Source organism: Sphaerodactylus townsendi, linkage group LG01 (genome assembly GCF_021028975.2).
Source record: "Sphaerodactylus townsendi isolate TG3544 linkage group LG01, MPM_Stown_v2.3, whole genome shotgun sequence".
Taxonomy (NCBI): domain Eukaryota; kingdom Metazoa; phylum Chordata; class Lepidosauria; order Squamata; family Sphaerodactylidae; genus Sphaerodactylus; species Sphaerodactylus townsendi.
In genome coordinates, this window is record NC_059425.1 from 10,740,739 (window position 1) to 10,762,522 (window position 21,784).

Below are 21,784 nucleotides of genomic sequence, written 5' to 3' on the forward strand. Positions count from 1 at the left end.
TTTATTAAATATTTTACCAATAAATGTACAGAAAGAACATGAAAATTTTTTGTTATATATGATAACTGCGGCCAGAATGGTATATGCTAAATTATGGAAAGCACCAGATATACCAAATGGGAAAGATTGGTTATCCAAAATGTTAAGTTTTTTTAATATTGATAAATTATCGACAATTATGAAACAACAGAATTTAGAGATATTTGGGAGGAATTGGAAACCCTTAATTGAATATTTTCAGTTAGAATATAAAGGTATGAAATATGACTTATGATCTCTATTAAGTAATTAAATAAAACTTGTATAGCACTATAGAAAATATAAAATCTGAACATATACAGTTTTTTTTTACTGTATCCTTTCTTTTTCTCTTCTTTTTAGATCAGAATGGCTAGCTTATAAGTAAGATAATCAAGAGGACATTTTCTCTGATACAGCACTGGATTAAGTACTAAATATAACTGATTAATCAATGGCTGAGATAGCTAATAGGGTAGAATGTAATTATAACTTAAAATGAAATATAATCAGAAACTTGAGATGTACTAACGTATCTTTGATATTAGATTGTGTATCATATGTTTTACTAGCTGGAAGTCCACTTTAATACACTATTCTTCTTTATTTTTATTTTCTTTCTTTCTTTGTTTTTATATAATTTTCTTTAATATTTTATATGCCTTCAATTATGTAGACATAACCTGAAATTGTATCTTTTTTTGTATTTCTTCTTTGTTTATTGTACACTGTGATTGAAGAAATTAAAAAAAAAAAAACCCAGAGCTAAGCGGCTCCTTATGCTGGGATTCAGCCATTTTTTTGCAACTTAAGACAGCAGACAGAACAAAGTCGGCATCGACACAAACTAGAGTCCCCAACCTCTTCAAGCCTGCAGATGCCTCTGGAATTCCAACACAGGGCAGCAAGCACAGCTATAGACTGGCTGGCATAGGAGGCAGAGCCAACTGCAAAGTGTCAGGGAGTGAAGTTCCGCTTAGCTCTTGCGGTAATGTATTGCAGAAAGAAGATCCATTTAACAGAATCCCTTTTAAAACGAACATACCATTTAAAAAATATATATTTTCTTCCACACACACAGTAACGCAACGAAGATCCATGTCAGCAACTGTGGCTGTTGCAACGTAAAAAAATATCAGCACAGCCGATCAGCGCCCCCTTCCCTCTCTCTCTTTTAGGGGACTTGATTGTAGGTGCCATCTGTTATGCTGATTTAGTGTGCTGCGTTTTAATGGGGTGGGGTTTATCTTATATAGAGCCAAATTAATTAATATTTAACTAATTTTAGTCTTTGATTTTATCATGCTCTATTTATGTTTGTTGTTCACCGCCCTGAGCCCTCCGGGGGAGGGTGGTATATAAATATAATTAATAAACAAACAAACAAACAAACAAACCTGAACGGTCGCTCAGAAGCCTCGCTGGGCAAAAGCCCCACCTGGACCCTGCCTGCCCACATTCTAGGAACCATTTGGGGGCACCGTGACGGAGACCCCTACAATGCCACCTTTATTTGGCAGCATAGGTAGCCTACTGAAGAAAAGTGATCACAGCGGTTCATTAAACCTGTGAGCAAGCGACTGACTAAATCTACTCTACTTCCAAGGTTCGGCTCCCCTGGCATTCAACTTCGTTTCACAGCTGCACCTGCGGGCACCTGCTCTCTACCTGCTGCTTGGAAGCCGCTAATGCAACACAGGCAGCGGAAGAGGAACGTAACAGGAGAGCCACTCCCAATGGAATTGCAAGCCGGTTAGCTGAACACCTGTTCTGGGGAAATGAGCAGAAGCCGTGGCTTAAGAGGGATTTGTCATGCGTAGGAGGCCTGCAAAGAGAAATCCTGCCGCACCAGCCCAGCCTTTGGGAGTTCCTCAAGGAGGTTAACAGGCACAGGGATGCGGCTGATCGGGTGGACATTGCTTAGTTGGCCTTACAAAAGGCTTCTGCCAAGGCACCTCACTCAACACGTCTGAGGAAACTTCAGTCACAGGGTAGGCGGGTGGGCCATCTTATAGGTTAAACACTGGTCTGTTTCCTTCGGCACTTCAGATGTTCATGGACTGCAATTCCCATCAGCCCCTGCTGGCATGGCCAATTGGCCATGCCAGCAGGGGCTAATGGGAACTGCAGTCCATGAACATCTGAAGCGCTGGAGTTGGACATCTCTGACCTAGATCTCTTAACAAATCACAGAACAAAGAAGATTCCCGGACTCCCTGAAGTTTTTTTTTCCGGAATAAATTTAGAATAGATGGATGTAGTTCAGTGGTGGCGAACCTGTGGCACGGGTGCCAGAAGTGGCACTCAGAGTCCTCTCTGTGGGCACGCACCAACAGAGTCGCCCCCACCCCCACCCCCACACCTAGGCTGGCCTGGGCCGCTGGGCTCGATTATTAGCATTAAACCTAAGACCAAGTTTTGGGGAAGCAGTGTAGGTAACCCTGTTAAGAACTGTTAAACCCCACTGATTTTCATGCGAAGAACTAAAGCACGATCCTTTACCAGGGAGTAAGCTTGGCTGCTGGCAATGGGGCCTGCTTCTGAGTAAACCCTCCTAGGGTCGTGATTCACCTGTTGGAAGAGTTGCGCGGTTGCTTCAACGCAAAGCCACCAACCACCACCAAGCTTACTCCCGAGTAACGCACGCCTCTGAGCCAACCTTTTTTTTCTAAACTAAAACTTCAGTATTCATGTTAAATTGCCATGTTGGCACTCTGCAATAAATAAGTGGGTTTTGGGTTGCAATTTGGGCACTCGGTCTTGAAAAGGTTCGCCATCACTGATGTAGTTAAATCTATTATTGAGTGATGCAGTTAATGATTATACTATTAATATTTGACTGAAACAAATAACTAAAACTTTCACCGAAGTAATTTCGTTAAAACAGTACCTGAAGACAACTAAACTGAGTTACTGTAGCTGTTGACGGATGGCTAAGTCACCTAAATGGTTTCAGAAAATCTATTTCGCCCGTCTCTGTAAAAGAGATGTGACTGCACCATGTTATTTCTGCTTACTTACTGTTTGATGTTAACAAGTTAAATCTTTGAATTATATTGAAATAAACTTTGCTTTTAAAATTTAAAGGAAAAAAAACACAGAACGCACTGTCCATAGATCCGTGGTGGCGAACCTTTGGCACTCCAGATGTTATGGACTACAATTCCCATCAGCCCCTGCCAATTGGCCATGCTGGCAGGGGCTGATGGGAATTGTAGTCCATAACATCTGGAGTGCCAAAGGTTCGCCACCACTGCCATAGATGCAGCGATGACTACAGGTACAGGCAGTTTTCAAAAGGAGTTAGATTCCCACAGGATGGGGAGCTCCATCTGTGGATCACCACAGTTCATGGGTGGAGCTTCTGCCACTGGTGGTGGAACTATCATAGTAAACCCGGCTACAAGTACAGCACTGATAACAGCCAAGTTTAATACTGGCTCCTCACCCAAGTAAAATCAGAATAGAGACAGAGAAGAGTTAACGGGCTTCATGTAAAAAGGAAAAAAACCCTGAGAATTTCTTATCAGATTTTCACACACACACAGGTGAAATCAATACAAATGCAGTGATGTTAAGAGGGGGAAAAAAGACAACTTACTTAAAGCTTCTTTTAGTAACGTGATTGTTTCTTCTGGATATACGTTTCTGTCTTCCCAGATTTTAAAGATCCTTTCTATAGATTTAGCAACCGAAGCATCCCTGCGAATGACATACAGAAAGAGAGGTTTCGATTTTCCTGAAGAATCATTCCCTCCTGTCTCTGTGGGTGTGTGACGTCGCCCTTGGAGACCAAAACCAGCACGGGCTTACTACGCAGCTGGGCAATTTACTACAGATCACAGTGACAGGCCTGAGACGCTCTCACTGCTCATCAGAACATCATCATTATTTCATCATTTAGCCTTTATTTGGCATAAGGATGTGATGACGGATGCTCCTACTGATACAATCAAGGAAAGTTTACCCACATTCTACTGGTCATCACACCTGGCTTCTGTCATCAATGAGTTAATTAAATCATATCAATTAGGCTTTCTTTCAAGTGCCACCTTGAATGCAGCTTCTCCCTATGAGACAATTGACAATTTTGAATTGATGATTAAGTATATTGCAGACCACCTTATGAAGTCTGCTAAACATAGGTCTCTTGGTAACACAAGGGGTGCCCCTTGGTTCGACAAAGAATGTCTGGAACTGAATAAACAAATCCGTTTACTTTATCAACAGTTTAAGAAATTTAGGAATCCGACAGTGTGGAACCAGTTAACTTAACATAAAACCATGTTATATGCCATGTTATATGCCTTAATGAAAGAGAAACAGATCCAGTACGCAAATCGGCAATGGGATCATCTTTACCAAGCCATAATATCATCGGAACACTGCAATTCTCAAGTGACAAGAGGAAGCTGCACCCAGGAGGATGCCTTATCCCGACTCAGCCCACTGGCCCGTCTGGGTCACTCTTGTCTCCTCTGACTGGCTGCAGTCCTCCAGAGCCTCAGGTATAAAAAGGTGTTCCCTGTCACCAGCTACCTGAGCTTCTGCCTGGTAAAAAAACGGAGTTCCCCTCCTAGGAGTTCTTTCCATCTTCCCAATGGAAAATATGGGTCATTTTGGGGAGAGCCGAAAAAAATCCTAGGACAGTGGTGGCGAACCTTTGGCGCTCCAGATGTTATGGAATACAATTCCCATCAGCCCCTGTCAGCATGGCCAATTGGCCGTGCTGGCAGGGGCTGATGGGAATTGTAGTCCATAACATCTGGAGTGCCAAAGGTTCACCACCACTGTCCTAGGAAATATTATCTCCAAAATCTTCTGGAAAATGATTTTTTTCCTCACTCACAGTACAGAACACAACAATGTCTGAGGACCCCCCCCCCCATTTTTCTGACAGAAATATTGGGACATTTGGGGAAGTGCTTTAAAAATAAACCCTCATGAAATCATGAGAAATTGGGGAGAAGTTAGGTTAGCTTCGGAGCGTGAGTCGCCAGCAGGTGGTCCTTGTGCTACCGGCAGCAACATAAAGAAGCTTGAACACCCGCTAAAAGTTGAAAGATCACAAAAGGATCTCTGTCCGAGGCTTTCTTTGGAAAAACAAAACAAAAGCCCCCTTTTTTTAGTGCGTGCTCCTTAGATGATAGCTCTTTAAGATGATAGGAACATAAGAACATAAGAACTAGCCTGCTGGATCAGACCAGAGTCCATCTAGTCCAGCACTCTGCTACTCGTAGTGGCCCACCAGGTGCCTTTGGGAGCTCACATGCAGGATGTGAAAGCAAGGGCCTGCTGCTGCTTCTGCTGCTCCCGAGCACCTGGTCTGCTAAGGCATTTAAGAACATAAGAACAAGCCTGCTGGATCAGACCAGAGTCCATCTAGTCCAGCACTCTGCTACTCGCAGTGGCCCACCAGGTGCCTTTGGGAGCTCACCTGCAGGAGGTGAAAGCAATGGCCTTCTATGGCTATGATAATGGTGGTGTCATCTTACGTTCACACACGAGTTACATTTTTGTCCAGGAAAATTATATTTTGTTACATAACCCTTTTTAGAGGGATTTTCTTAAATTCAGGGCCACCTTCCTTTTGAGCAAACACGGTGGAAAATACGGTCATTAAAACACAACGCCCCAAAGCCTGAAAAAGGAGTCGGGCTTCTGAATTTTAGAGCTGTTTCCTGGAGCCGAAGAAAAATTATCACACTCTGAACTACACAACCTGCTGACCATAAACCGCAACCCTAGAATGGACAATTCAGCTGAGCTGCACCACTCAACCTCAACCTGCTTTGCCCAAATAGAAGCACTTTCCACGGTGCGTGTGTGTGAGAGAGTTAGTAGCCTCAGAGCCTGCAAGAAAGAAAATGCAAGTTAGTGAGAAGGACGAGGCTTCGTGACTCGCGAGTAAGCGCTGCGGCTCCACAGGGAAAGCGTGAGTTAGTGAAGAGGACAAAGCTTCGCGACTCGTGAGTAAGCACTGTGGCGCTTACTCGCAAGTAAGCAGGGCTCCACGGGGGGGGGGGGTGTTTGCTCTCCGGGTGCCATTTAGACCGCATACTGCCTTCTCTGCTTCGCTTTCTCCTGCCTCCAGCCACTTTCCCTCTCCCCAGACCCGCACGCGCCCGCCTCTCCCCTCCTTAAAAAGCCTCCCAAAGGCTTCTGGGGTGCTCCTTTCCTCCAGCTATGGCTCCTTTGCCAGCTCAGCACCCTGCCTCTCGATGGACCTTTCCCACCCTTGACTTATACACGAGTCAATAAAATTTCCCAGTTTTCTGAGGTAAAATTGAGTGCCTTATACACGAGTATATACGGTAGGCGTTGTGGGTTTTCCAGGTTATATGGCTGTGTTCCAGTCGCATTTTCTCCTGACGTTTCGCCTGCATCTGTGGCTGGCATCTGAAGATGAATCTGAGGAGCACAGAAACGAAAAGCAAGCAGGGCAGAAACACCAGGTTACTTTTCTGAGAAACCAACGATCGCCCACTCGACTTCAGAAGAGATGCAACCCGAAGCCAACGTTAGGAAACGCCGACCTTCGGAGGAACATTAATTAGCCACGAAGACAGAAAACGGAAGATGGCCTCAGGGGGCCGCTCACCACACCTGGCCAAAACCCCGAGGGAGGGAAGAGGAAGGGGGAAGTGATCACTTGGAAACGCGACAGGCTCTCCCAAAGAGTGCCCTCGGGAGCTAAGCTCTTCGAAGGCTGGCGCATCGCCATGGCGATCTTCTGCCACTCCCTGTAAATGTGAACCGCCTAAAGTGGGCGGCAGGGCAACCCAAGCAGGAAATGCCACACGCGCAAAAAGTTAATCTAAACATTTACAACCAACTCCGTTTCTTCTGCTTTATCTGCTCACCCCCCGAGGTTCATTCTGAGGCCGGAACCCCGAATTCTCGTGGGAGGGCCATGAGAATTCCACCCTGCATTTGCCTCAAACAAATAGCAAGGGGAGATAGACCCCCCCCCCCCCATGAAACGTCTGTGGTTCAAAAAACGCACGAAGCTCCCTTGTACTGGATCAGACCACTGATCCATACTGCCTACTCAGACTGGAAACGATCCTTCGGGCTCTCACATCAACTGCTGCCCAGCCCTTTTAACTGGGGGTGCCGAGGTTTGAACCCGGGATCTTCTGCAAACGGAGGACAGGTTCTACCATTAAGCCCCAGCCCCTCCCCTCGCTGTCATTCAACAGAAGGGTGGCCCAAGACCCTATTAAAAATGTATTGCGTCAGGTAGGGGTGGCCAACCTGTGGTGCTCCAGATGTTCATGGACTACAATTCCCACCAGCCCTGCCAGCAAGGCCAATTGGCCATGGTGGCAGGGGCTGATGGGAATTGTAGTCCATGAACATGTGGAGCACCACAGGTTGGCCGCCTCTGGTCTAAGGCTTTCACAGCTGGAATCAACTGGCTGTGGTGGTTTTCCCAGGCTGCGTGTTTGCGGTCTGGTAGTTTTTAATCTACTTAACCTACTGCATCTGTGTATGGTTCTCCAGTTGCACAGTGGCAGATAGGAAGGCGCTCCAAAGGGTGATCACTACTGCACAGAGGATTATCGGCTGCCCTCTCCCCTCCTTGGAAGAACTCTATAATTCCCGAAGCCTAAAAAAAGCCCAAAATATTCTGAGGGACCCGTCTCATCCAGCACACTCTCTTTTTGAACTGTTGCCATCCGGCAGACGATACAGGTCTATCAAAACTAGGACAAAGAGGCTTAGAGACAGCTTCCACTCTAGAGCTGTGGCGATGCTAAACAACAGCTTTGTGTTGATGTGTTTGGGGCTGTGTAGGGATGGGTGGAGGAAGGGGAAAGTGAGGATGGGGTATGAGTCTGAAATTGTGTGCATCGAGGAATGCTGCTGTAAATTTCGTTGTGCGTGCACAATGACAATAAAAATGCTTATGCTTATGCTTTTGCTCCCAATGTTTTGCCAACTGTGGATACACAGTCTGGGAAAACCACAACCGTAGCTCTATGAAAAGTTTTGTTTAAAAACAGGGTACTCCACCAAAGTCTCCTGAGAAGATTTCCCTCATCTCAGCCTTCTCAGCCTATGTGTACTGTTACATTTTACAAAAATGAGGTGATTTCCTTGATATCCGCTCTGGCTTCAGGGCTAGAACTCTGAAATGGTCATTCCACCTCACTTCCATTCCAGCATGAAGTTCTGGGCACCGCAAGTCAAGAAGGATATTTGACAAGCTGGAACAGGTCCGGAGGAGGGCAACCAAAATGGTAAAAGGTCTGGAATCCATGCCCTACGAGGAAAGACTTAGGGAGATGGGTATGTTTAGTTTTGTGAAGAGAAGGCTAAGAGGTGACATGATAGCCATGGTTAGATATTTGAAGGGATGTCATGTTGGTGAGGGAGCAAGCTTGTTTTCTGCTGCTCCAGAGACTAGGACCAGGAGTCATGGGTTCAAGGTGAAGGAAAAGAGACTCCACCTAAACATAAGGAAGAACTTCCTGACTGTCAGGGCTGTTCAACAGTGGAATGCACTGGGAGGCCCTCGGGGTCTCTTCCAACTCTATGATTCTATGATGAACATCTGCAGTTTTGGCAAACCGCTATCCTATGGCTGACCCTTGAATTTCCACTGAAGATGAACGAGGGGCAGGAAAAGAATGAACTTGGGTCAAACCCCAAGACTAACCGAGCAAATCCCGTCACTTACTTCACCAAGGCGGCCGCTTCCGGGAGCACGTCCGCAAAAGTGTCACGAAACACGATGGCGTTTTTCCGCTTGCAGTTCTGTATGACATCGTTGGCCAGGTAAAAAAGGTTCAGGCGATGAGGAAAGGCAGCTGGAAAGAAGAGGGAGAGACGGGTTAGCGACAGGTGCCCTGACAGACAAACCAGCAGGCCAATGCTGAGGAAGAGTTGCTGCTGCCCTAATTGAATGGATGAAGTGAGGCTCTGGCCCTTTCTGCACATGCAGAACAATGCAATTTCTCATGCAAGATGTCCTCCACATCCAGGAGAATGGTCCATTGGATACTCACCGTGAAGGGTCCTTCTCCTGGTAGGCTAGGAGGACATCTTGGATGGGTGATTCCACACCCCCTTCTCATGCAAGATGTCCTCCGCCTCCAGGAGAACGGTCCATTGGATACTCACCGTGAAGGGTCCTTCTCCTGGTAGGCTAGGAGGACATCTTGGATGGGTGATTCCACACCTCCTTCTCATGCAAGATGTCCTCCGCCTCCAGGAGAACGGTCCATTGGATACTCACCGTGAAGGATCCTTCTCCTGGTAGGCTAGGAGGACTTCTTGGATGGGTGATTCCACACCCCCTTCTCGTGCAAGATGTCCTCTGCCTCCAGGAGAATGGTCCATTGGATACTCACCGTGGAGGATCCTTCTCCTGGTAGGCTAGGAGGACATCGTGGATGGGTGATTCCACACCCCCTTCTCATGCAAGATGTCCTCCGCCTCCAGGAGAACAGTCCATTGGATACTCACTGTGAAGGGTCCTTCTCCTGGTAGGCTAGGAGGACATCTTGGATGGGTGATTCCACACCCCCTTCTCATGCAAGATGTCCTCCGCCTCCAGGAGAACGGTCCATTGGATACTTACTGTGAAGGGTCCTTCTCCTGGTCGGCTAGGAGGACATCTTGGATGAGAAAGGGGTGTGGAATCACCCATGCAAGGTGTGCCTCCAGGAGAAAAGCTCAGCATCTCCTGCCACATCTTGCTTCTCTACTCTTGAATGGCCCCAATCCCACTGCTTTGGCCCAGGCCTGGCTCCCAAGTCCTGGAGACACCACTGTAACCCTGTGATGCCCTCCCACTGGTCCACCTCATGTGGTCTCCGATCCCCACTGTCAGACGAGATGCAGCAACGGCTGCCAACTCCAAACGCTCTGGCATTCATGCAATCACTCCAAGCCATAAGCTGGACCAGAAGAGCAAATTGACAAACTCTGACAAACAAGTCCCTGGAAAGGAAGGAGAACTCACGTCGACTGATGGGCGCTAGGCACAGGGAAGATTCATAACAAGAGACCATCAGAGCACAATAGTGAGAATGCTGGCACCTCACGCAGGCAGCCCAAATGGTCTGGATCACTTGTGAAATTCTTTCCCGAAACGCAGCTTTTCAAGCAGCAAAGTTCCCAGGGCCTATTCAGCTGTAGGAAGTCAAGGACCATCTTGAAATCAACCCAGCAAGGAATTAAAAACAAAAACTGGATGTTGTGGGTTTTACAGGCTAAGTTTCTGCAGTCCAGTGATTGTTGCTCCTAACGTTTCGCCTGCATCCACAGCCGGTGTCTCCAGAGGCATGCCAAGGTGAGATGCGTCTCTCTTTGTGGCGCAGTTACTGCGACGTGCCTCTGAAGGTGCCAGCCCGGCTTCTGCATGGCGGCGCAAGTGAACCCCCCTCCTCCACTCAAAAGTGGCACAAACTTTTCCACTTAACAACTGCGGCACGAATCACCCTGGCCAAATATTGGAAGTCAGAACATCTCCCAAATATAGAAGAGTGGAAGGAGAAAGTGAATCAATTATACCTAATGGACAAAGGAGCCCACCAGCTCAAACTATTACCGGTGGAAAGATATAACAGGATTTGGCAACCAGGGTTAAAATTTATATCAGATGAATATGAAGTAGCAATAGATCCAGCTGTATATTAAATTTAAATACAGAAAACGATAATAAATACCCAAATAGGGAGACTGAATCTCTAAGAACATAAGAACATAAGAACAAACCAGCTGGATCAGACCAGAGTCCATCTAGTCCACCTCTCTGCTACTCGCAGTGGCCCACCAGGTGCCTTTGGGAGCTCACATGTAGGATGTGAACGCAATGGCCTTCTGCGGCTGTTGCTCCCGATCACCTGGTCTGCTAAGGCATTTGCAATCTCAGATCAAGGAGGATCAAGATTGGTAGCCATAAATCGACTTCTCCTCTCCAGAGAATAGTAGGAAATAGGAAAGAAGTAGAAACATCACTCAAGGGGTAAACCCTCCTATTTGGAGGGATTGGGGAGACAAAACAAAACCAATCCAAAGAGATAAGAATTTTTTGACTCTACCCACAAAGAAATAAGGGGAAAAAAACAAATTTCTTTTTCTAGAACTTTAAGAATCTTTGTGGTTGGTTATTAACTTTGGGTATCTACGAGAGGTTGGTTAAAGAAAGTTAAACTTCAAGAGAAAACTGTTTTTAGTCAGGTCCGAATGTGAAGTCATAAAATTGAAAGGAATACGGAAAGGTATATTATTGTATTATTAGGAATTATCACATATTATGGACTGAACATTTTGTATAATGCTAACTGAACTCACTTTTGTATATGGTCCTTTTAAAATACTTGAATCAAATAAACTTTTTCAAAAAAAAAGAAATAAAAGATAATATAAATATTAAAAAGTGGCACAAACAGCAAGAACCAGGGCCCAAGACTCAATCTGAAGGCAGGATCTCGGATGCTTGCCGCAAACGAGAAGCCGCATCTATTTCCAACCTTGACTGACTTCAGCCGATGTCCGACCTCAACGTGCCTTAAGAATCAGCCTCTCATACTGGGCTACCGCAAACCAGCAGGCATTTTGGACAGCTCCCTCACACATATTTATGTATTTATTTATTTTATTATTAAACTTATATACCGCCCTCCCCTGGAGGGCTCAGGGCGGTTCACAACAAAGAAATAAAGAGCACACAGCACACAATAGGTGGTGATATACATTAAAATACAGCGTCCAATCATAAAACATATCAAACAACCACAGCAACAGATGGCGTCCAATAATTAAAACTCCCCTAAGAGGGAACAGCGGGGCCCCAGTTGTTAGAATAAAAAAGGGGGGGGAGAGGAGGGGGCATCAGCGGCTGGTCTCCCCAAAAGCCCGGCGGAATAGCTCGGTCTTACAGGCCCTGCGAAACTCATTAAGGTCTCGCAGGGCCCGGACATATGACTTAATTTACTTCCAAGTGTTTTACTGCATATTAAAACCAAGCCACAGGCGAGAGGCCAACCCAGAACTGACCGCTACGGCACTGGATTGTCAAAGGCTCTGACACCAGAATCCACTGGCTCTTGTGGGTTTCCAGACATGTCACTGAAGATGCCACACAGCCGGGCAGACCCACAATAGCCACTACAGCAGCGATTCTCAACCTGGGGGTCGGGACCCCTTTGGGGGGTTCGAACGACCCTTTCACAGGGGTCGCCTAAGACTCTCTGCATCAGTGTTCTCCATCTGTAAAATGGATAAATGTTAGGGTTGGGGGTCACCACAACATGAGGAACTGTATTAAAGGGTCGCGGCATTAGGGAGGTTGAGAACCACTGCACTATAGCATTATCAGGATCCATCAACATTATTTTGTTAAAAACTGGATGTTTACAATTTAGATTGGATTTAGTTTTTTTTAAGTCACTTCTTAAACAAAATGTTTAGTGTCCGTGTCCCGTCCCCGTCCATCCCCCCTCCCCCGCCCACTGGAATCGTATAAGGGAGAAGAAGAAGAGTTTGGATTTATATCCCCCCTTTCTCTCCTGCAGGAGACTCAAAGGGGCTTACAACCTCCTTGCCCTTCCCCCCTCACAACAAACACCCTGTGAGGTGGGTGGGGCTGAGAGAGCTCCGAGAAGCTGTGACAAGCCCAAGGTCACCCAGCTGGCGTGTGTGGGAGTGTACAGGCTGATCTGAATTCCCCAGATAAGCCTCCACAGCTCAGGCAGCAGAGCGGAGAATCAAACCCGGTTCCTCCAGCTTAGATACACGAGCTCTTAACCTCCTACGCCACTGCTGGAGGGTGGTCGGGGAGGAATGGACTACAATTCCCATCAGCCCCTGCTGGCATGGCTGATGGGAATTGTAGTCCATGAACATCTGAAGCGCCAGAGTTTGACACCTCTGAGCTAAAATCACGGACGTGGGTAGCAGAAATGTCTGCAGGATTCAGCCTTGTCTTGTGTGCTGTTAACAATGTAAAGAAAAACTTTAAAGAGAAAAACTGGGTCTAGCAAAACATTTTGGGGTGTATTTTAGGCTGCACGCCCGTCCTGTTCTGCTGAAGAGAATCCCACCCATCAACAGAGTGGCTTTTTTGCATGATCCAACTGCTTCTTCCTTAAAACCAATTCTGTGATCCACTGATGAAAGGGCTGTTTCCTTCGCAAAGAAAAACCCTTTCACCAGACACCACGGGATTCATACAGAAACATTATAGCTTGGTAGTGGGGGAAGCTAGGAAGGGCGGCTCAGCCGTCACTCGCTGGTTCATCTGGGAAAGCTTTCGAGTGCTTAGCGGGGCCTGGTTTCACTAGCTGGGACCATAATATATTTTATTACTTACTTAAAATATCTGTATCCCACTTCATCTCCTTGGACATAAGCGGCTAAAAAAAACATCAAGTTGCAAACATACAGTGCAATATTACAATCCGTCGACAGGACGAAAATGATATATTTCAGCCTGTTTGGAATATGCTGCCACAGGAGGTGGTGATGGCCACTCACCTGGATAGCTTTAAAAGGGGCTTGGACAGATTTATGGTGGAGAAGTCGATCTCTGGCTACCAATCTTGATCCTCTTTGATCTGAGATTGCAAATGCCTAAACAGTCCAGGTGATCGGGAGCAGCAGCCGCAGCAGCAGGCCATTGCTTTCACCTCCTGCACGTGAGCTCCCAAAGGCACCTGGTGGGCCACTGCGAGTAGCAGAGAGCTGGACTAGATGGACTCTGGTCTGATCCAGCTGGCTTGTTCTTATGTTCTTATTTGCGAACCAAAAAAACCAAGGAAGTTGGTCAAAGACCCAGAAAGAGCGGTCAAGCTACAGATTTAATCACAGCTTTAAAAAAACTGTTACACACACTTGTCAATCAGTTAGATTGAACAGGATGAGTTTATCCTGCCTCCCTGAAGAAGGGATGGAAATCACCCATACAAGATGCCCTAAGTCGCCTCCGGGAGAATTAAACAGCATTTTTCTTTCTTTTAATAAGACAGCAATTAATCTAATTAACCTCAAAATTATCGCTGTAAGTAATCCTGTCGTGTGACTGGGTTTCCACAGGTGGCCAGTGAAAAATAATAGTTGAGTACCATGCTCAGTCCCAATTTGTAGACATCTGAGCTGCTCCAGAAAACAGGTTTAAGCCAGGTTCTGGTGAGTTTCCCGGGCTGTGTGGCCGTGGTCTGGTGGATCTTGTTCCTAACATTTCACCTGCATCTGTGGCTGGCACCTTCAGAGGGAAGTCTGTTACACACTGTGTCCAGAGAGAAGGGAATGTTTGGGGCATACAGTTAATATTGCTACAGTGGCACAGGAGGTTAAGGGAGCAGCAGTGGCGTAGGAGGTTAAGAGCTCATGTATCTAATCTGGAGGAGCCGGGTTTGATTCCCTGCTCTGCCGCCTGAGCTGTGGAGGCTTATCTGGGGAATTCAGATTAGCCTGTGGACTCCCACACACGCCAGCTGGGTGACCTTGGGCTAGTCACAGCTTCTCGGAGCTCTCTCAGCCCCACCCACCTCGCAGGGTGCTTGTTGTGGGGGGGAAGGTCAAGGAGATTGTCAGCCCCTTTGAGTCTCCAGCAGGAGAGAAAGGGGGGATATAAATCCAAACTCTTCTTCTTCTTCCTCTTCTTCTTCTACAGATTAATAATACAAACCCCTCCTACAAGGTGTAAATAATTAAATCACCCTTTCTCCAAAAACACAAAAACATAACCAAGCAACCTCCACGCCCACCTGTCGCAACAGTACATAGTGATAGACATATTGAGGCCATCAGCGCCATTCTCTAAAAATAAAGCAACGTCTCATCCCCATTTCTAAAATAGCAAAATATTACATTATGCTTACTTACAGCAACCAATACACACCTTTATCTTGAAAGTTTCTAAATAATGAATGGAAACGTTATCAATGATTTAACGTCTAAGTAACACTTGTCAGAACAGACAAGAGAGAGGGAGGCGAGAGACGGAGACCAAGAATAACAATATCATTTAATCACCATCTTCCCCTCCTGACTCTGCCTTGTTCTCAAGTTACTTTTGCAGGAATGGAATCTGCAAAACTCTTTGACTGTATATTCACATTCTCTAGATTTATGATCAATGTTTTTGACATCTAACACATACCCGTGTTTCCCCGAATATAAGACAGTGTCTTATATTAATTTTTGCTCCCAAAGATGTGCTATGTCTTATTTTCAGGGGATGTCTTATTTTTCCTGTGTTCTGTTCGTCGGGCATGCTTCCAAACAAAAACTTTGCTATGTCTTACTTTCGGGGGATGCCTTATATTTCGCACTTCAGCAAAACCTCTACTATGTCTTATTTTTCGGGGATGTCTTATATTAGGGGAAACAGGGTACGTGTGTCCCTGAATACGATGGATTTCTATCATCTTCTCACTGAGCATTTCCATATAAACAAACACATTTTTGAGAAGTCTGTTTCCTTTGGTTTTTATAGATGTGTCTTTTTATCCATTAACCCATTCATAGCGAAGGTCATTATCTCTCCTTGTTGAAAGTTTAATATAAATTGGCCCCCCCCCCCCCCCCGCCCCGGTAAAAATTCCCTTGCATTTTTGGGGCCGTAAATTGTAGCTAGTGTAGATCTTGCCTTCTGGGAGCCAAATATTCAAAATAATATCTCTTCCTTCTGGGACTTTTAAATCTTCTAGAATATGTACATGTAAATTATTTATATATACCACAATTTTAAGAGTTCATTTTTTTTCTTCATATGAGTTTTTTGGATACATAAGATATGTGCGCTTTGCTTTTTAAATTGATTTTAAAAAAATTGTTCACTTGGAGGGGGGATTTAAACCATTAATATTAATTGATACAATCTTATTGTAGTCCATTTTACTCAAGTGCTGCAGTTTGGTCTAACTTAACTTCTTCTTTACCTTTTGCTACTTCAAGTTCTTTTCTTCTTTTTGATTCCAGTGAATTCTCTGAGATTTTCTATCAAGATTTTCCCCAGATTCTTTGGACATATCCTCAATTGATAATTGTTCTGCAAGTTATTTTGCTCGCTCGACAGTACTAAATATTCCTTTATCCTTAGGTAATGCAACTTCCAAAACTAATGGAATTCTTCAGCGATATCTTATGTTTTCCTTTGTAAAATTTGTTTTAAAAGTCAAAAATCCCTCCTTTCTTCAACAAACGGACAGGCAAGTCTTGAAGGCTTTCCACCTCTTTCCTCCCCCTTTAAAATTGAAATTGTGTCTCAAGATTTATGAACTGAATACAAAATATTTATGCAAAACAACATGCGAAGATCTTAATGGACTCTTGACTGATGAACTGAAAAAGGAACGTGCCAAGGAGGTCCATTATCTTCACTCTTAATTCGTTCTTGTGCTAGAAGTTCTGGCTACTAAGATCTGACAAGATTTCAGAATTAAAGTGGATGCAGAATCTCACAATATTAGAACCAGGGGGCATTCATTGAAAATGCTGGGGGGAAGAATTAGGACTAATAAAAGGAAACACTTCTTCACGCAACGTGTGATTGGTGTTTGGAATATGCTGCCACAGGAGGTGGTGATGGCCACTAACCTGGATAGCTTTAAAAAGGGCTTGGACAGATTGATGGAGGAGAAGTCTGGCTACCAATCTTGATCCTCCTTGATCTGAGGTTGCAAATGCCTTAGCAGACCAGGTGCTCGGGAGCAGCAGCAGCAGAAGGCCATTGCTTTGACATCCTGCACGTGAGCTCCCAAAGGCACCTGGTGGGCCACTGCGAGTAGCAGAGAGCTGGACTAGATGGACTCTGGTCTGATCCAGCTGGCTTGTTCTTATGTTCTTATGTTCAGAATTCAAATTGAAAAGCTTCACTGATGACGTGTTACTGTCAATTTCAAACCCTAACTGTCAATGCAGAGTATAACAGAACAAATTGAAAAATCTGGATCCCCATTGGACTTCAAAATTAATAGGAGAAAGACTAAAATAATTTTGAAATTCTTAACGAAGCAAGAAGAAAATATTATCGAGACTACAGGTTGTGATGTGACCACAAATCCAGATAAATACTTGGGAACAAAACGGAACTGGACAAAATGAAACACTATTCAAAGGTAACTGTAAAATGCCATGGAGGAAGATATAAGAGAAATATGCAAAGATGGTCAAAACTAAAAATTTCACAGCTGGGAAGAATTTCCACTGTAAAAATGAATCTACGAGTTTTTAATTTCAAATGTTACCAATTAATACACAAGAAAAAACATGAATGACAGAAACAGATGCGTTCATATGGAACGGCAAAGAGCCAAGAATCAGATTTAAACTTTTACAAGATGAGAAAAAGAAACAAGGATCAGCAATAACTAATATTAAATTATACTATAAAGCAGCTGGTTTGGTTTGGATTGCAGGTTGAATTAGAAAACTATTACTCTAGAGCAGGGGTAGGGAACCTGCGGCTCTCCAGATGTTCAGGAACTACAATTCCCATCAGCCTCTGTCAGCATGGCCAATTGGCCATGCTGGTAGGGGCTGATGGGAATTGTAGTTCCTGAACATCTGGAGAGCCGCAGGTTCTACTCTAAGCTATAGAGTGTCAAACTTCGGTAGCCCTCCAGATGGTATGGACTACAGTTCCCATCATCCCCTGCCAGCATCATGGGAACTGTAGTCCATAACATCTGGAGGGCCGCGAGTTTGACACCTATGCTCTAGACTACAGAGTAACAAAATCAGAAACAGCAGATCTAGAAGACGGACTACATCATTGTTTATGGACAGAAAAAAATTAATCAGAAAAAATACAGTACAAAATGGAAGTCATGTAATCAGAGATGGACTGTTTAAAATTGGGGCAATTACCTGAAAAAGAATTAGCCCTCCAATATCTCCATTAATGTCAGCTATAGAAGCTTATTTTGTATAGATACAAATGTAATGAAAAATACTGCTTTTATAACAGTTGGAGATAAGATAGACATTCAAGGAGAAATTAAATCTTGGCAACAAATAAATGACAAAGGCAAAAAATACAATGGCTATAATATTTTAACTAGAAGAATTATAATTTTGATTTATATCCCTCTCCCTTCTCTCCTGTAAGGAAACTCAAAGCGCTTACAAACGCCTTTGGGAGGAGTGGGGAATCGAACTCGGTTCTCTGGATCAGAGTCTACTCACTCTTAACCACTACACCATGCTGGTTCTCTCAGTTTCAAGACTAAGAAAGGAAACAGCAAGAAGCATAAGGAGACTGACGACATTTGAAAAGGTGATTTTGCAGAAAAAAAGCACATTTATTAATTCATCAAAAGCACAAATGTATATTCAATTTGATAAAGAAGCAGAACAAGTGAAAACATGCACGGTTACACCGACGCTAAACTTTGAGGAAGAAATATCCTTTCAACACTGGGAAGCTTTATGGACAAAAGGTATAAAATTCACAGCCAAATATTAAAAGAAAATTGGTAAAAGATGTTAGTGATGTATCACTCTGAAGCATATTGAGAAGATGGATAAGAATTAACAAGGGGGAAATGATGTATAAAACATCAGGAGAAAATGCTACTGGAACACGATCATGCAACCCGGAAACCCCACAACACCCTGTGATTCCGGCCGTGAAAGCCTTCGACAATACAACAATGGGAAATGTTGGAAATGTGAAGTAGTGAATTCTTCATTTTACTATATGTGGGGGACGTGTAGACACGTTTAAACATTTTGGAAAGAAACTCAAGCAGAAATTCAGAAAAATTTTAAAAATCTATAATTTGCAATGGATATCAAGGCTGTGTTAGTAGACTTGTTGCCAAGAAATAGTCCCAAATCTTAGAACAGATGCAGGCGAAACGTCAGGAGAGAATGCTGCTAGAACACGGCCATACAGCCCAGAAACCACACAGCACCCCAATCCTAGAACTGTTTTGATATTCGATAGTGTTGGCCAGAGTAGAATTTACAACAACCTGGATAGTAGAAGAAAGTCCAACTTGAGAGAATTGGGATAATAAACTAGTGGAATATGCAACAATGGCAAAATTAAGGAACTTCATAAATAAATGACCAATCAAAATTTTTTAAAAGAAAAATGGAAAGTGTATTATTTCTATTACCTGTCTTTAATCTTGCTTGCTTTTAACTTTGTCATTTAAATTGTAAGAAACGGCTGCTGTGGAAATTTGTTTTAATGTGGTTAGTTTTAGTTATGTATTTTATGTGCTGTTATTGGAACAGCTGTATTGTGAGCCGCCTCGAGCCCTTTTGGGGTGAGACGGCCTATAAATCTAAATAATAATAATAATAATAATAATAATAATAATAATAATAATAATAATAATAATAATCCAAAAAAGGGAGGGGGGAATAATGATTAAATATGGAGGATATTGTTCCAATGATGTATAAAAATAACCAATAACCTTTATGATATATTATATATTACACTGAAAAGGGGTTTAATTAGAAAGAAATGATTATCAAACTATGTAAGATGATAATACACCAATACTTTCACTTTGTGAGATAAATTGTAGAAATGTATAATAGTAACCATTCATCAGTGGGTTTTTTAACCAAATATGGATTATCAGAATTTACATCAATAATGACTATTGACTAATGTTTTTAATATGTATAATTTTGTTTCCTCTCTGTTAACTATGGTTGGACTGTTTTCTTGTTTCCTGTTCTGTTAATTCTTATGTATAAAAAAACAACAAAATAACAAAAAACAACTAGGCAGAAGTTTCAAGTTCAGCATTAAAACTATTATACACTTAAGGGCACGAAATAAACCGTGCCTCCTCCCTGCAATTCAGCTAAGGACTCTTAAAAAGTAAGAGGATAAGAATTTGTCTCAACCTATTGCAATTACGTGTTACGCAACCATATGCGTGACTTCACTGCCTGGGGCGCGTTAACGGGAAGGCAGGATACGATTCCAAAGAAAAAGTCTCACAACGCCTCAAAGACCAACAACGTCACTGGAATGGCAGCTTTTGTGAGCCACATGTGCAGATACCAGTACAGATGGACAAAGGGCAAGCCGGTCTCTGGCTCACAAAAGCCGAAGGCACAATAAATCAATTTGCCTTTGAGGTGCCGTTTACCAAGGGCCTAAAATTCTTTAATGTTTTTCCCACCATTCCATCTTCACCGAGACGTTATGACTGAAAGCGCACAAAAATGACAAGTAGCTCATCTCTACCCAAATGACCAGAAATAAACAACCCAAGGGACTCAAAGCAAAACGCTGCCAATTCTCTGCTTCCTTCCCTTGTTAAATTCAGCTTCACGCAGAGGACTGCGGGCTACGGCACAGAATAGGATTCAAATCGCAACTTGTACAGGTGAATTCCAGAACGGAGCAATTTACAGGACCACGGAGCCCTTTTGGAAGCCCCTGAAAAGTTCAATTCATTTATTTTAAATTATTACGTTTGATACCTGTCCTATCCTTTGCAAGGCTGGGTTCAGGGTGGCTAACAATAAAAGTAATTCATGCAACTGTCACAACAATTCCATATATCTATTTTAAAAAACTATCCCGCCCAGATAACGTTTCTCAGACTTCTTAAAATAATTCCTCCATTCCCAGTACTTCTTTCCTGATTCAGACTTAGCTTAAATAAAGAGGGAGGGAGGGAGGGAGGAAGGGAGGGAGGGAGGGAGGGAGGACGGGAGGGCGGAAGGAAGGACGGGAGGGAGGACGGGAGGGAGGATGGAAGGAAGGGGGGGAGGGAGGACGGAAGGGAGGGAGGGAGGACGGAAGGGAGGGAGGGCGGAAGGAAGGGAGGGAGGATGGAGGGAGGACGGAAGGGAGGGAGGGAGGACGGGAGGGAGGGAGGGAGGACGGAAGGAAGGAAGGACGGAAGGAAGGAAGGGAGGGAGGGAGGACAGAAGGGAGGGAGGACAGAAGGGAGGGAGGGAGGACGGAAGGAAGGGAGGGAGGGAGGGAGGAGGGGAGAACGGAAGGGAGGGAGGGAGGGGGAAGGATTTGGGGGGTCAGCAATATTTGAAATTGCACCGCAGCTGCCTCAACTGAAGCCGTGCCCACAGATCCATTCAAACAGACGTAGCCGCAAATGCTGCGAGTGATGGGTTCGAGAAGCCAGCAGACGCTTGGACTTCAGGGACCCTGGCACTTCACAGAGATTTCCACTTGCACCTGTTTAGCTGAGGATGGCTGTCTGAGGACGGCTGCTCTCAGGAGCCCTAATGGAAGAAGCAGGCAGGATATTCCTGCACTTCACCCTCCTGCAGAGATGGGAAACGGCTGGTCCACACTCTCTTCTCCCTCAGGGCTTCCGCGGCCGTTGCAGGCTCAAAAATGGCCTAATTGCAAGGCATGGTTGATTTCGCTCAGGTTGGGAAGTCCCGTTCAGACATCCTGACACAGATTTCTAATACAAGAACAAGCCTACCAGTGTTAATGAAGACGGTCATTGCGCCCTTCCTGACTTTCCAATATAGAATTAAACTATCATTTTTCAAGTGCACACCCCAGAACAAATGTCGCAAAATGGAGGCTCTTTCCTAGAGATGCGAAGGCGTTGAAATAAAACTGGAGCATTTGGAAAATAGCTCCCTGAACTGTTTTTATTCCAGTCTGCCCTGTGGAAAAACTGGGAATGTAGCAGAAGCAAAAGCAAACAATCCCTATGGAATTAACCCTCCACCTGTCGGAATGAGTTTTTTTTTTAAAGGAAAACTTTTACACAAAATGTGTGACTTGAGACATTTTTATTTAAGATATTAAGGACATAAGAACATAAGAACAAGCCAGCTGGATCAG

The 21,784-nt window shown here is 44.3% G+C and overlaps 1 protein-coding gene across 1 annotated transcript in view; it reads right to left on the minus strand.

Annotated features, from left to right (window-relative positions):
* The window catches only part of RPRD2 (regulation of nuclear pre-mRNA domain containing 2), an 81,451-nt gene that overhangs the window by 26,303 nt on the left and 33,364 nt on the right, over positions 1 to 21,784 (minus strand). Inside the window, 2 exon segments of the mRNA XM_048510846.1 lie at positions 3,620 to 3,720; positions 8,705 to 8,834. Coding sequence (XP_048366803.1) covers positions 3,620 to 3,720; positions 8,705 to 8,834 — 231 coding nt within the window.